Below are 14,667 nucleotides of genomic sequence, written 5' to 3'. Positions count from 1 at the left end.
GTCTATGTTAACCATCTTCAGATGTGGAACAGGTAAGCTTGCGATGAGACAAAGAAACAAGAAAAGTAACTCTTTGATATGCAAGTTATTTGTTAAGCAAAGTAGTAGGTACTCTCAATATTCAGCACATGTAAGATAAATCTTACGCCAATAAACAAGTTTGTTCTCGCAACTTTTCTCTCCTAAATAATCTTTTAAAAAAAACAAAAACAAATATATCTGGGCCTAGCTCTCTCTAAAACAATGTCATTGCGCATTCCATTACTTGACATCTATTATGAGCACACACTTGAACAGCCAATGGAGCATTATCCGCGGCACCCTTCGACTGAGGAACAAATGCATTTATATAAGGGTTCCAGAAAGGCAGCAATATAGAACTTCCAGCAATTTATCATTACATTGCTGAGAAAAGTTGCAAGAAAGGAATGGAAAGAAAGAAAATAACAAGACATTCAAATGGTGTGATTACTTTTGATATAGAAGGATTTGCACAAAAGGCAAAACAAAGACATACGAGCCATTAAATCAATATCTGCATTGAAACAAAGCATACCATGTCACTCTCCATACTCGGTGAAAGACAACTGCAACCAAGTGCTGCTTTTTGAATATTGATGCATGCTTAAGTCACAGTAGGCATTCAGTAATCCACTAGAGACTATAAATTTATCGCTCAGCTAAATTATCTGGATGTCAGACGGTGAAAGTCTAAAACTCTAGTCGATACTCTAATAAATGAGTAGAATGGCTAAATGTGTTAAAGAAAGATTCAACCATCAATAGCTCCCAGCAGTTGAATGTAGCTTGTAACATTTGGTAAACTAGTGTCGCAGAATTGGAAATCTAAGTTGTAAAATTTATTAGCACTTAGCCGCAGCAGAGCAAACCAAGTAGCATCGAATTGTCATGCTATCAGCTCAGGATATTCAAATGATGACTAAAAATAATTACTAAACCCGCTTTCAATTTTATCTTTACAACTCAACAGTAACATATTAACCTTCTGTGATTTGGTTAAATAGGAGATGCTTACAATGGGATAATATATTTTAATGATCTTAAGCATAAAAGAATCATACTTTCATGAAGCACTCAATAAAGTTAGTAAATAAGCAGGCAATTTCACATTTCGGAGAAAAAACAAATGAATGCCTTCTCAAATGGAGAACTTTTGTGAAGAACCAGGAAAGAGTGTTGGCTCCAAGCAGCAGCTCAGGATGCCTGTTAGCACGATCATGTACTTCCTGCTGGAAAGGAAGAAATGGAAGAATGAAAAAAAAGGTAGCTATAGATCTATGAAAAATATTAGACAAGAGAAGATTACAAGAGATGTGACACAACTAGTAAACTCTAAAACAGTAAAATCTTGCGAGTAAGAAGATTTGAAAAAAGTAAATTGCATACGAAGTTCATGCTAAGGGAACATGAATTTAATGCTATATTCTGTATTAATCCGCTTTGCTTTTGGTTCTCATTCCCCACCCAGAATTCAATTAGAAGAACAAGTTTCAAAATATCACTCCTTTTCTTTCGGTAATAGTTCCATATATGTATGTTTTTATTTTCTATTTTGTAAATAAGTGGAAAAATGCTTGACTATACATAATTAGATACATTATAATATTGAGCAACCCATGGTCACATCAGGTCACTATCTAGCCCAATACGACGCGATCCCCACTTAATGTTGAAGCTCAATGGCCAATGTCCAACCACTTTTTGAAAAGCAGTGAACTTCTGTTAGCTAAAATAATAGTTCCAGAATTTTCCAACATAAACATAAGGAGTAGATGACAATTGACAAAGGGAGCCAGTAGGACAAGTCCGTAGAGAGGCGACACTGTTATAAACATGTTTAAGTTGGAATTCATGAGCATGAATAGTCAAGGAAGATTCCCTTCCCCGTGTTCAGGAAATTAGTAATAGGGAGTCATCACCCAATTAAATTGCTGCACTTGAGTTAAATTTTACTGGCATCTCATACTATTTATAAACCCTTGCATGTAACGAAGTAAATTTCCATGCCCAAACTTGTCAGCTACTTCAGGATCCAAACATGCTGAAACATAGAAAATTTATTCCAAATGACATCTTATTTCCATGCAAAGAGATCTTATTTGTGTTCTTTATTTCAACCGTTCAACAGATGTATTTCCTTTGGAAGTGTTTAGAGGAAAAATATAAAATATTTCAACAGTTTATGTAACAAAGGAGTTCAATAACATGAGCACATTATAACTTTTGTCTATGATTTTAAAAAAAAAACATTCATCCTAACTGACAAAAATAATGAGAAACTCTGCTATAAGTAATCATTTAGCATCAATTCACTTTATAGTATTCATGAAAGAACAAGTACTTTCCTCTAAAAGATGAAATAAAAATGATTGAGAAAGTACCAGACATATTCACTAAGAACTGCAGAATGCCACATGTTGCTTAGCAGCTCTTAAAATATGCTCTCTTAAAAATTAATAAAAATTGCTCCAGCATATCCTAAACCTCATCAGACTGGAAACATAATTGCTGAGAAACTGTTGCAAGGCTATGGAAGCCAGGAAGAGGAAAAATGGCCCACACAACTTGAATATCAATGCCAAGGAGTGAAAAAATCATGTTATAAGGCTTACTAACGTCTGTCAAAAACTAATAATGAGTCTATGCAATTTTTCAGGTAAAGGCATCCAACAGTAGTCATATGAATCTTCCTTCACTACTTCAAAATGTACAGGAGTTTCACTGACTTGTAATACTATCAGTTGCACTCGTGGAGTAGAACATCCATATGAAGAACCCTCTCCTATTAACAATGTATGAACAAATAATAAAGCTTTGCCACCTTGCCATCAACCCACTGTTGTGCTAATAGAATTATTTGCAGATGTGGTAGCAGAATGACCAATTGTACCAGCTACAAGCACCTCTGAGACTACCACAATTTCCTCGGAAGTCTCTCTGGTACCTTGAGAAGTTACCAATATTTGAGGACCATTCTCATATCTGCAGGAAAGAGTGTTTTCCTCATCTTGTTTAAGTGAGAGAATAGCAATAGGCACATCTGTTGATCCAGTTTCAGAGGGCATCGTGACTATTTTGCTAGACATAATACCATCGTCTTTCCGCTCCTCATCCAGAAAATCCTCAGTGCAAACTACACCTTGACTATCTCCATCTGCTCTATCATGTAGTTTTAGTTGGCCATTTTGATCCTTATTGCAAACAGGCTCTCCAACAGTGAGTTCTATATCTGACTGAAGCTTATCAACTTCAGCATTTTGCAAATATGGACAGGTAGGAGTACTTCTCATCCGGCATTTATCGCACTTGAACCCAATTAAATTGCTAACATTCTCAAGAGTAACACCATAGACATCTCCATGGAACCAGTCTGCAAAGAAAAGATAGGACGGAATGAAGAATAACGTTAGCCAATAATATGAAAAGCTTTTCCTAGAAAAGCTATGCCAGATTAAAGTGACACGGAAGATACAAATAGCTTACCTTCACACTTTTCACAACCAATGAAAATAACATCTGAATTATAGTCTCTCCGACATAGACAGCAAACTGGTTCAGAAAATGAGGTTTCAATATGCTGAGATGGCAAAAGGACTCTCCTTCTAAAACATTTTCCTTGTTCATCATCCCCTTTATGTGTCCAACGAAGACCATTTAACCAGTAAGAATGATGCACAACTGTTCTCTTCCTCTTCAGCCAGCCGAGGTCATTCTCGAATACTTCAGGTTTAATATTTTTGGACTTACTCTCAGCTTTTTCAGACTTACTCTCAGATTTTTTAGGCTGGCAATTTTTAGATTCCTTCTTGGACTTCTTCAACTGACCTTTCTTAGTGTTGGGTCGATATGTTTTGCTTTTCTTTCTCCAGTCAGGTTTCTTTTTAACTTTCACCACTACATGCTTCCTTTTCTTTGATATGCGCTGGGACCTTTTTCTTGTCGGATTCTTCCTCTTCTTCTTTTGTGCCACTTTACGGCCTTGTCGTTTTACCTTCACAATTTGGTTATCTTTGCATTTAAAGCAAGTATAAGTGGTAGTGACAGCACTTTTTGGCACTCTGAAATGCTTTCTGTGAAAAAAACCTGTCCAGATTTTTTCTAAAAAAATTCAGTTAAGAAAAACACCAACAACTATGCAATGTGACATGACAGACTTCAAGAAATCAGATGTACATCAAAGTAGTAAAGGAACACTAGATCGAGATTATATTTTATAGATTTTGGTAATTTATATCGAGAAAAAACTATAAATAAGGGACAAAGTAACAAGCCATATTAAAATTTTGAAAAAACAATAGATAACAGACAAAGTGCACTAATGCTCACTACAGGAATGCATCTTACATCAAGTAATAAAATAACGCAGATGAAGTGCCGTAATTTTCTATAGCTAAAAAAAGACACCTGGATAAACATATCTAATTTGAGACCATTTACTAGCAGCGATAGAATAAACATGAGCTAAAACAACATGCATAATCATTTTCCTGCCCCTAGGGAAAAATAAAAAATGTAATGGTCCGGTGATCGGCTAGAATACAGGTGAACTAAACTCCCATAGAAACAGCTACCAGCCTACAACATCATTCCCCACTAGTTATTTCCAGTCTCATTAGAGAAACTTCTAGTGAGATAATAAAGAGAATCAGATTCTGTCACTATAACAAGTGAGTAACCAAAGATGCAACTCAAATCATATAGTACTTGGGCAAATCCCCAATGTCACCAACTTTAACCAGTTAAACCGGAAGCCAAACTTTTAGATTGCCATTGAAACATCATTCTCATGTCTTCACACAGTACATGATTTAATATTTTCAATTTCCTCCGTGTTCTAAAAATCAACAATCACAAAGACAATTGGTTTGAATATTGAGCCTACCTATTTGTTTAAGAATAAGATTAGTTTTTCGATCCAAGATTACAGCAGATAACTACGTATTATCCAAGATTAACCATATATCAACACTCCAATGATTCATTAGGCTATGAAAAGACCATAGAGAACATGACTAAGAATGGGCAAAGAATAAAGGTTAACAATCAACTAAAGAAGTTGACTCTTTATGCTAAAAAGAGAGAGTCAAATGAGCAAACAGTCAGAAGTATATATTACATACCTTTACAATGTTGGCAATTAACAGCTTCGCTGTGGAACAAAAAGGAATTCATAAGTTACATACTAATCCAACAATATAGTGCAAAAGACAGTAAGATAGATAGCCATATGAAAATCAACGTAGTTGGTTTAGATAAGCCAATACTGAGTTTATTTTGATAAGATGTGCCTTATAAGGGAAGGGAAGACCCTGATTTGACACGGGATCTTGCAGTAAACAGAGCTCAATGAAAGAACCAATTTGTTCAGATACCCAATAATTGGGGATAAAGGGCTCATTTTTGCTGCTATTGTTTGGATGAGTTAAATAGTGCTCATAAAGCTATTGATTTTCAAGCCACTACTTACAAATCTAATAGATGCTTCTAAAGGGAACTCACGGTTGATGCAAGATTATCAACTTAAGTCTTGCATTATGTGGACAAGTAGTTAGAAACTTAGAATGACACTGTAAGTGCAGATAACAAACAGTAGAAAGAATATTCTCTCCATACCTAATAACTACACTTTTGTTGCAGTGACTGCAAATTCACTCTCCAACTACTTGGAAATCTAATAGATGCTTCTTAAGGGAACTCACAATATATGCGAAATTATCAACTAACGTCTTGCATTATGTGGAAAAGTAGTTAGAACTTAGAAACTTAGAATGGCACTGCAAGTGCAGATAACTAGTAGTAGAAAGAATATTCTCTCCATACCTAATAAGTACACTATTGTTGCAGTGACCGCAAATTTCACTCTCCAATTCTCTTGCTTTTGACATAAGATGTGAAAGCCCATTTGATCTTTTAGGCTTCTTTGATTTGTAAAGATTTATCTTCTCAGGAAGGCCAGAATCTTTCCTTTTCAGTAAGCGAGCTAGTTTTTTTTCTTCAAAAGCCTTTAAAAGATACAGAGGAACATGACCGTCACTCAACCAATATTTCTTCCTCTCACTAGAGGGCTCTTCATGCATTACTCCATGTCTGGCAACAACAGGAGGCATGTTCACCCTCTTTCCAAAATCAAGTAGATATTTCACATTTACACCATCTGTGCACTTTCTGCGGATTATTACTTTCTTGAAAAGCTTTAATAAATTTTTAGGTTCCCTGGTTGCAGAAGGAAAAGGTTGAGAGCTTAACATCTCGGCCCATTTAATGTTCGAATCAAGCTCTTTAATCTGAAAAATGAATGGATACAGAGTGAGTGACTAAAAAGCTAGTGTTGAATCCAGATGTAAAGATGCAGTGTTACCTGAAAAATGAGCTGGGGAACACTTTCTGACATCTCAACAGCTGCACGCCAGGCAATGCATTTGCTTCTCCTAGCAACTTCTGAACCATCAGGATATATGATGCTCAGAATTTTCTTACACCCCGCTGCCAAATTTAAACCCAGAAAAAGAAATTAGAGATGAATAAATTGAAAGGCCTACTTTACTTAATCAAGAATTAAAACTCTTGAAAAAATTACAGCATGCAGACCTTGTCGGCCACTTCTTGAAGCCAATGATCGAGGCAACGACTTCCAGTGGAAGACTTGACGAGACAATGTTCCGCCCCTCCACCAATACATATCTGATGATATAGCATCAGTAGAGACAGTAATAGTGTCACTACCAGGAACGGGTTTTTTCCCCTGCTTTTTACTACTTCCATTACTTGAAGATATATGCGATGAACTGGCCAAGGACAAAGATGCCGAACCAACTGTATGATCAGAATCCACAGATTTCAGCCATTCTGCTGAAAGTGCAACACGCCGCAAATTTGATTCCAACTGCAGGAAGTGCTAGTTAACAATATTACAAGTGAAAAGATAAAAGAAAAGGGACACTATATAAAAGATATAGTTAGCAACTTAGCATCAGCATAATCTTGCTCTTGTAGTAAGACAAATTACTTACCATAAGAAGGTGGTTCTTTAGTGATGCAACATCAAGTGACTTCAGAACTGCCTTGCGCCAAAGATTCCGATACTGTGGATTCTGCCAGGGACCAGATAATAGACCATGCAGATGATCCTCCATAAATAAAATATAATGTATGGCAGAAACAATATGGCTTTTCTTGTTCTTTTCAGAACGAACGCCTACATTCCATAGTTTAGAATTTGCAAGATGCCTTTCATCTGTAACTCTAACTAAACAATCACTGTCGCTTGAGTTTTTGCAGGAAAGACACCAACCACATTTCTCTTTTTCAGCATCCAAAGATAGCTTTTGATATGTATAGCAACAAAACCCAACAGACTTCTTAGATATTGCTCTTAGCTGTATTGACATGATGTCCTCCACAGACTTCTTTACTTCCATGTTATTGCTCTCAGATGATTTACACATTAGCTCTTCAGCAAGAGAGGAAGCTATTCGACCAAAACTATAGTAGTTCATGTAAGCACTGGGATCAGAACAAAGTTGAGAAGCACCTTTCTTTTGCTCCCTTATCAATGATGTACCACCCCAGCCAGCTAACCCAATGCATTCATTGTTCCCAATGGCTAGATCAGCAGATTTTAACATAACAACCTCTTTATCAGGAACATCAGAATCCTTTGAACAATCAACACCAATCTCCTCATATTTTTGAACATGTGAAGCATGGGTTATTTCATTAACATTTTCAGAACATACAGATGGTGTGGTTATCCCTGCTGGCTGATATGAAATCACCTGACTTGAGTGGCTAAAATCAGAAAAACTGAGGTTCTTGGAGTCGCAATGCTCAGGAGAAGCAGAGTTTAACTTGGGTACCTTTTCCACAACCTCATCACCGGCAAGCTCCTGCTTTAAGGGTGATAAATGTTCGTAGTCCAGATGAGTATTCAAAACGCCTTCCTCATTATGATTCCCATTTTCATACTGACTACATATTTTAGAAGACTGAACAGGAATACCCCAGGATTCAGATACTGCACCAACAATTGCAGTATACGAGTGATGAGATGATTTCAACACTTCCATAACAGAATACAAATCACCTTTGCTATAATAATGGCACGACGTTGTTGTATCCCACAAGTCAGACCTGCAATTTTACCAACAAAAATACTTGTAACATTAATGACGGAAAAATGTTTTGCCTATGATGAACAGATTCTTGGCCTTCACCAGATGAACCACTCAGCAAAATAAGGGAAAGGTCATAATAAATGATAGAAATGACAAGAACATGAAGCAAAACATGGAGAATAAGGTATTCAAGAAATAACAGAGTTACTTGTAATCTTTATGACAGATAGCTAAGCAAAACATCTATGCAGCAAGAGAGAGGTGCAAATAATGTAAGCGACAACATAGTACATTCAAAAATCTGATTAAATACAATGTTGTATTCTCCAGGCATTATATTAAAAGATTCAATTCATTGGCTACATTTGACATTTCTTTCAAGCCAGAGCACATGAGCAATTAAATTATCACACTTACCTGATAATGTGAGTACTTGGAACTAACTCATATATGACCTTCGATAACAAAGACTGCACTGCCTGGTAGCTAATTTCAGCAGTCTATTCCTCATTATCATGAGACAACGAATTCTCAACTTTAAACAAGGTTCACTTACCTTTTATTGCTTTATTAGGAATTCAATCATAAGCTCAAGGATCTTTGTCTCCATTTCGTCGCTTCCTTTTGCCTTAAAATTTCAAATGCATCATCAAAATTTCTTTCGCTTCTCAGCTTTCAGAATTTTGATATCTTGCATGCATTCATGAAAAGAAGAAAAAAAGAAAAAACATAAGAGAAAAAAAGAACTACAAATAACCCAAAGTGCTATTGTACAATTCGTTAATCTCATCCTTCAGCTAACAGAGTTTGTGCGTCAATCTTCCAACAGCAACTCTTTCAGTACAAGCCCACATTAACCTTAATAGTCTGATACATAATAAAGTTTTATTCATTTTAAGAACTCCCTTAACAACAGAAAGAAACTGAAATGAATAAAAACCAGAAGAACTAGTAACTTTACAAACCTGTTTCCTTTTCAACAAAAATCATCTCTTAAAATTTCTTACAATTTAGGAGCTCTTATGTATTCGTTTCTAAACACTTGTACATCTTATATACCAGCTGTATTTTAGACCAAGAGATTTGCATTCTTCTATTCCCAGAAAAGGTAAGTTATGGATCTTAGAATCAGCAATCCCTGTAGCAGCACGATAAGGGAGCTTTCTCTAGTGCCAAAAATGTAGGGCCTTATCATCCAAATTGTCGAGCATTTTTACATAAAGCTTTGAAAAATTATAGGCATACAAGAAGCTTGGTTCAAGATTTCTACGTGGATGACCACAGGTCATTTTAGTTATTGACCCAACAAGTTGACTAACTCGATAATGATAAGAAAAGTAAAAGTTAGAAAACTCCACATTCCAATTGAGGTCACCAAGGGACATCAATTTGCTGTCATATTTTAGGTGAAAACTTAACATCGTCTTCCATGTCTGCATCAAGTACAAAAAGCTTATATGAACTCTTACACAGGCCTACTTGGCTATGCCTACTGCCAACATAGCCAAGGAAGCCACACTTATTTTATATTTAAATCCAGTCTAAAAGGTGCCACTTATCATCTCAGACTTCCGAAAATTTATGAACTGAAATAGTTATTCCACACCTAATCAAGCATACTATCCAACAGGAACTGAAATTTAAAGAAGCTTCCTGAATGATGATTATACGAAATAGAAAAGAAAATATAGTAGCAAGTAAGATGTGCAGATTGACATAGTGACATACACCAAAAGATAGCCGCAGCTGCTAAAATACAGACGGCCATGTGGATCTATTCCCAAAATCTGTGCTCCTCGGCAAGGATTCAACAACTTTACCAACTCATCACTCTTCTCAATCAAACAATCAGGACAGTACCAGTCTCCTTCAGGCAAAAGATCTTTAGCCACTCCCACGCATCTAGAGTGAAAAGCAGCAGGACAACCATCACAGCAAATTAAGCTACCATCCATTCCGCAAAGGCAGCATTCGTCACTATTTCCATCATCGGATGCCTCTTCAGCATCAGAGCAACCACCTAAATCTTTCATAGCCACATCATTCCTTTTTCTTCCACTACTTCGATGAGTGTCCATGTTAAGCTCAGAATCATTCATCCGTGAATTGAGTTCTGATCTTATTGCTTCAGCCTCAATGACATCATCACATAAACAGCGAAGTAAATCGAGTTTTACCGCAGCCGGCTGTTTATAGTACTCCGTGTTCACGAGCTTTAAATGAGTAAGTCTGACACCAGATTTCATTGCTGATCCATGGACTAGCAAGTACTCAGCTAGATAAAGAGGCCATGTAACTAAGTCTAACAGCTCCCAGTTAAGATACCTATAGAGATAGAAAGACAAATATGCATGGCAGGCTAAGAACCAGGTGCTACATATATAGGGAAGACTAGGTTATTAATACTGAAGCAGGAATGTACCTTATGCAATCAGTAGCCGACTGAGATCCTTCTTCAGAAAGAAACTCCAAATGACGCTTCAAAGTTTGCAAAATGGAAAAATGTATAGAATCAATCAAAGAATTCGCAAATTTGCATCTTAATGCAGAGACAAATGTTTCCAAGCGAAATGGACTCAGAAAAAGAGGCCTACTGAAGGACCTTAAAAAGGCATAAACTGAGAAAAGATCAAGTACAGCTAGCCCTTCTAAATCCAAATCATTCGAAGAGGGGGGCAATTTAGGCTTTGAGTCCTCAGAACCACATCCATTATCTCTTCCACCCAAATCAGTACCTTCCTCATACGACAACGTTCTCTTCTCCACCTGATAGATAACATCATCCCCGGGAGATAACAAAGAAGCATTCGCTCTACGAGCACTCCTTCTCAATGGTGTTACTGTTTCAGAAATTTTGCGCCTTTTCCTTGGACCTTGCTCATTCTTCACTGTTCCACAATTACAATCCCCTTCTTGCTCCCTCAAAACCCCGACATTAAGATGGCAACTTTCCTGCACCAATTTCTCCTTCAGGATATCTGTGCGACCTTCAAAACTGCCATTCTCCCTTGCGCTGATCACCAAATTACCATTCTCCTCCAACTTCATTGACTCTGGAATTCTTTCAAGACCCTGAGAACAGTCTTTTTCCCCGAATCCATTAGACAACCCACCGCACATCCGATTTCCCAGCAAAACGCCATTTTCCATAACAATCTTATCGAGGACCTCGTCCAAATCCTCAACAACTCTCGCATCCCCTTGATTTGACTCCGCTATTCGCCTTTTCTTCGGTCTCCGGCCGCGATTACTCCTCCTGGCGACGACGGTGGGCGGCTGCTCTCCCATTTCCATCAGCAACGACGCGATCTCCTCGAAATCCACTTCCTCCGAGTCCCCGTCCTCGTAGAGCACCTTGAAGTAGCCAGCCGCAACATCGTACGACTCCACGACGCCATTATACGTCCCGAAACCAGGAAATTTCTTCCTCACGGTCCTCCCTACAAGCTCCATCTCGGCCCCTAAAAATCTAGGGTTTCCCGATTAAATCCTCAAAAACCTAATCCAATCCAATCGTAACAAAGAAGAAGAACGAAAACGACAACAATAACAGCAAACCGAACAAGAAAGAGAAGAGATCGAGACGAAGGAGGAGAAGAAGAGAAGGATCTTTGTCTCTCTTTCTCTTTCTCTTTCGCTCTCTCTCTCTTCTAATTTCTTCGGAGCAACGAATTGGGGGAAGCCCGTTTCTGATGACCCGACGGGACATTGTAAGTAGTAAATCCTTCGTATCGCGAAATAAGGAAATGCCATCAATGTAGCCTTATATGGAGTTTACTCCGCGGTTAAATCCTCGAATGGACGATCCAGATACAATGGACGGAGAGATCGGGCCGATCTTTCGGTTGGAGGATTTGGTTAAGCTGTACCGGCGGAGCATTGGAAAGAAAGGGGAGGGGGGGCGGACTTGGGACTTGGAAGCGGGGAGGAAATAGTAGTGTTGATTTTCAAGTGCCAAAAGTGGAGTGGTACTCTAATAGGAAAGAGGCGTGGGATTTATTAGCCGTTAAAATTTTGGACTTGAGACTTGGGACTTGGGAGGGATTTTAAAAGTACTAGGGAGGGAATGGCAAATTCGAGTCTGTTGGGTTATCCAGTGTGAATCCCGATGCTTTAAACGATCTAATCATGAGTGAATCACGATGCAGCCCAATTATATGCTTTTTCTTAAAGAAAGTTCGAATAATAAATAAAAATAGTATCAAATATATAACAATATAAATATGCAAGCTAAAAGAAATTAGAGAAAAAAGGGCGACAATCTTAGAAAATTGTTTTTCTCTTGGCTAATACGGCGGCACCATGCAAAATAGTAACAACAATCATATAAAGAAGAGTCCGAGAGTTAGTGTATTAGCACCGCATAGTTTTATCAAGCTCACATATGACATAATACCACAGCCTACTAACAAACTAGAACACAATATAATAGACAAAAACGGCAAACGCAATAACAATCACAATACACTGCAAAATATCACAACTATAGTAGTCACACTCGCAACAACGAACATTAATAAAATAAATCATACGATGACTTGATTTGTTGCGGTAGTGAGAAAATAAATAATTTGTCATGTCATGGAGTAGACAACATAAGGCGACGGAGATATAGAAGTGGCCATCTCGAGGCAAAGGAAGACAAGCCAATGGAGTAGAGGTTGGATTGTGCTGCTAAAATAGAAGGGGAGTAGTATCAAGTTACAAATGATGAAGGATGACGTCAGAAGAGACAACTAGTATGCAAACTAGAGAAAATCTTCAGCAGTTAGGACTAACCCAAGCTGTAAGGAGGTGCTCGGGGGTGACAGATCCTAGGGTCCACCTACGAAATCGACTACTGCCAACAAAAGGATAGAAGAGGAGGAAGATGAGGAGAAAGAGAGAAATGGTCAGGTGAACAACGACGATTCTAATGACAACGAGATGAAGAGCGAGAGGGCGGTACTAATAACAAGGTGGGAATTGAGAAAGAACGGAGAGAGCTCCCAATAAAATAAAGGAAAGAGAGAGAGAGACTATATCAAGATGAAATTAAGAGGAGAAACCTCTTCTCTCCATGAGCCATATAGGCTAGAAGGAGGATGGGGGAAGAAATCCTGCTAATGATATGGTAGCATTACAGATATTAAATTTGGCGATCATTTTCGTATGTGACATTTACAACCACATGTGTACATGATCAACTATGAAAACATAATCTACTATAATACAAACTTTTTATATATAAAACATTTTAAATGATGTGAATATAAAGAAGATTAAGAGAAAATTTCTTCAAGCATTATCCGTATTGGAAACAAATAGATGAACAATGATCCAAACTTATAAGGATGGCAGGCTACATGGGCCGAAATGAGGTAGCCGAAATAGGACCTTTAGGAGCCGAACTCATGACCAAAAGAAGAAGAGGTATCAACTAGGGAGATCTTTGGAAGAATTTTAAAAGAAAATGATAAATATATATGAAATTATACTCACAGATTGGTTAATTAAAATATTAGGAAAGCAATATGTACATATATTTTTTTTATTATCATTTATGACCATGAAATATTTGAAGTAATTTTGCTCTCAAGCTGCTCGTTTATTTTGCAGTCTTCCCTACACTATAATTATAAAATACATAGTTATGAGAAATGAACCTCAGGTTATTAGATTATTAGTTCAATTCGGTTATTCAACCGGTAGGATTAGTTCCACATAATTCTAAAAATAAAAAAGTATCTACAAAAGTGATATAATTGTATGCATATCTCTCAAAATATATGTTGTTTATATAAATACTATTATGATTACTTTTCAAATTAAGTCATTTAATATATAAAGATAAAAATACCATTAACTAAAATAAATACTTGCAAACTAAAATAAAGATATTTTTATCTTTTTATATTTAAATTGTTCAAATTTTAATAGAAGTTTACTTGTATGACAGGTATTCATGCAAATTTTTTTTTTTTTTTACAATGCATGCATATAAAACTGTGTATTTTGAGCTGAGATCTATTTTAAATCGTTGCGATTTTGAGCTGTCCCTCTAAGCCAACTGTACGGTGGAGATATCAACGAGTCAAACTATTAAACTATTAGACCACTAAATATATATATTTATAATAATTATTTAAAATTAAAAATTATTATATGACCACTTGGTCACAAGGAGGGTAATCATAGATTTGGTCGGTAACCTTATCCGTCCCCATCAAACAAAGAGCAGCAGGAGGCTCCAAAAACGGAAATCACGAGAACCTATCAAACAAATAGAGCGGGATGCTACCGTCCTACCCACCTACATGTCCGACATGTGTCCTCACAAAAAAATTACGTGGAGATTTATTCGATTCCGCACACAGAATTCAAGAAACGCGAGAGCCCCGTGGTGGGTCGTACCAAGAACGAACAACCAACTATGGAAGATCTCACCCCCCCCAACCAAAAAAAAAGGTCACGAGAAGACTATATATTATTGGAATTTAGAAGCACGGAGGCTGGAACAGAGCAGACCCTCTGCAAGCTCTAATGCAGCAAA

At 37.2% G+C, this 14,667-nt stretch overlaps 1 protein-coding gene across 4 annotated transcripts; it reads right to left on the bottom strand.

Moving 5' to 3' along the window:
• Positions 1-53: 53 nt before the first annotated feature.
• On the bottom strand, positions 54-11,820 carry LOC140781495 (DDT domain-containing protein PTM). Of its 4 annotated transcripts, XM_073127482.1 has the most exons (11): positions 10,558-11,820; positions 9,864-10,460; positions 7,032-8,151; positions 6,610-6,904; positions 6,380-6,504; positions 5,842-6,305; positions 5,142-5,170; positions 3,505-4,119; positions 2,403-3,391; positions 1,156-1,250; positions 54-328 (listed from the first exon to the last, which is right to left on the bottom strand). In XM_073127482.1, exons 1-9 carry the CDS (start codon positions 11,586-11,588, stop codon positions 2,850-2,852), a joined length of 4,818 nt encoding a protein of 1,605 aa, XP_072983583.1. In that variant the 5' UTR covers positions 11,589-11,820; the 3' UTR covers positions 54-328; positions 1,156-1,250; positions 2,403-2,849. The 4 variants fall into 4 exon arrangements, with proteins under 4 accessions (XP_072983583.1, XP_072983582.1, XP_072983584.1 ...); XM_073127481.1 differs by lacking the exon at positions 54-328 and having other exon boundaries at positions 929-1,250; XM_073127483.1 differs by lacking the exon at positions 54-328 and having other exon boundaries at positions 929-1,247.
• Positions 11,821-14,667: the final 2,847 nt, after the last annotated feature.

Source organism: Typha latifolia, chromosome 2, assembly GCF_019914945.1.
Source record: "Typha latifolia isolate L0001 chromosome 2, TyphaL0001v2, whole genome shotgun sequence".
In the NCBI taxonomy this organism is placed as follows: domain Eukaryota; kingdom Viridiplantae; phylum Streptophyta; class Magnoliopsida; order Poales; family Typhaceae; genus Typha; species Typha latifolia.
This window is presented reverse-complemented; position numbering and strand designations above follow the sequence as displayed.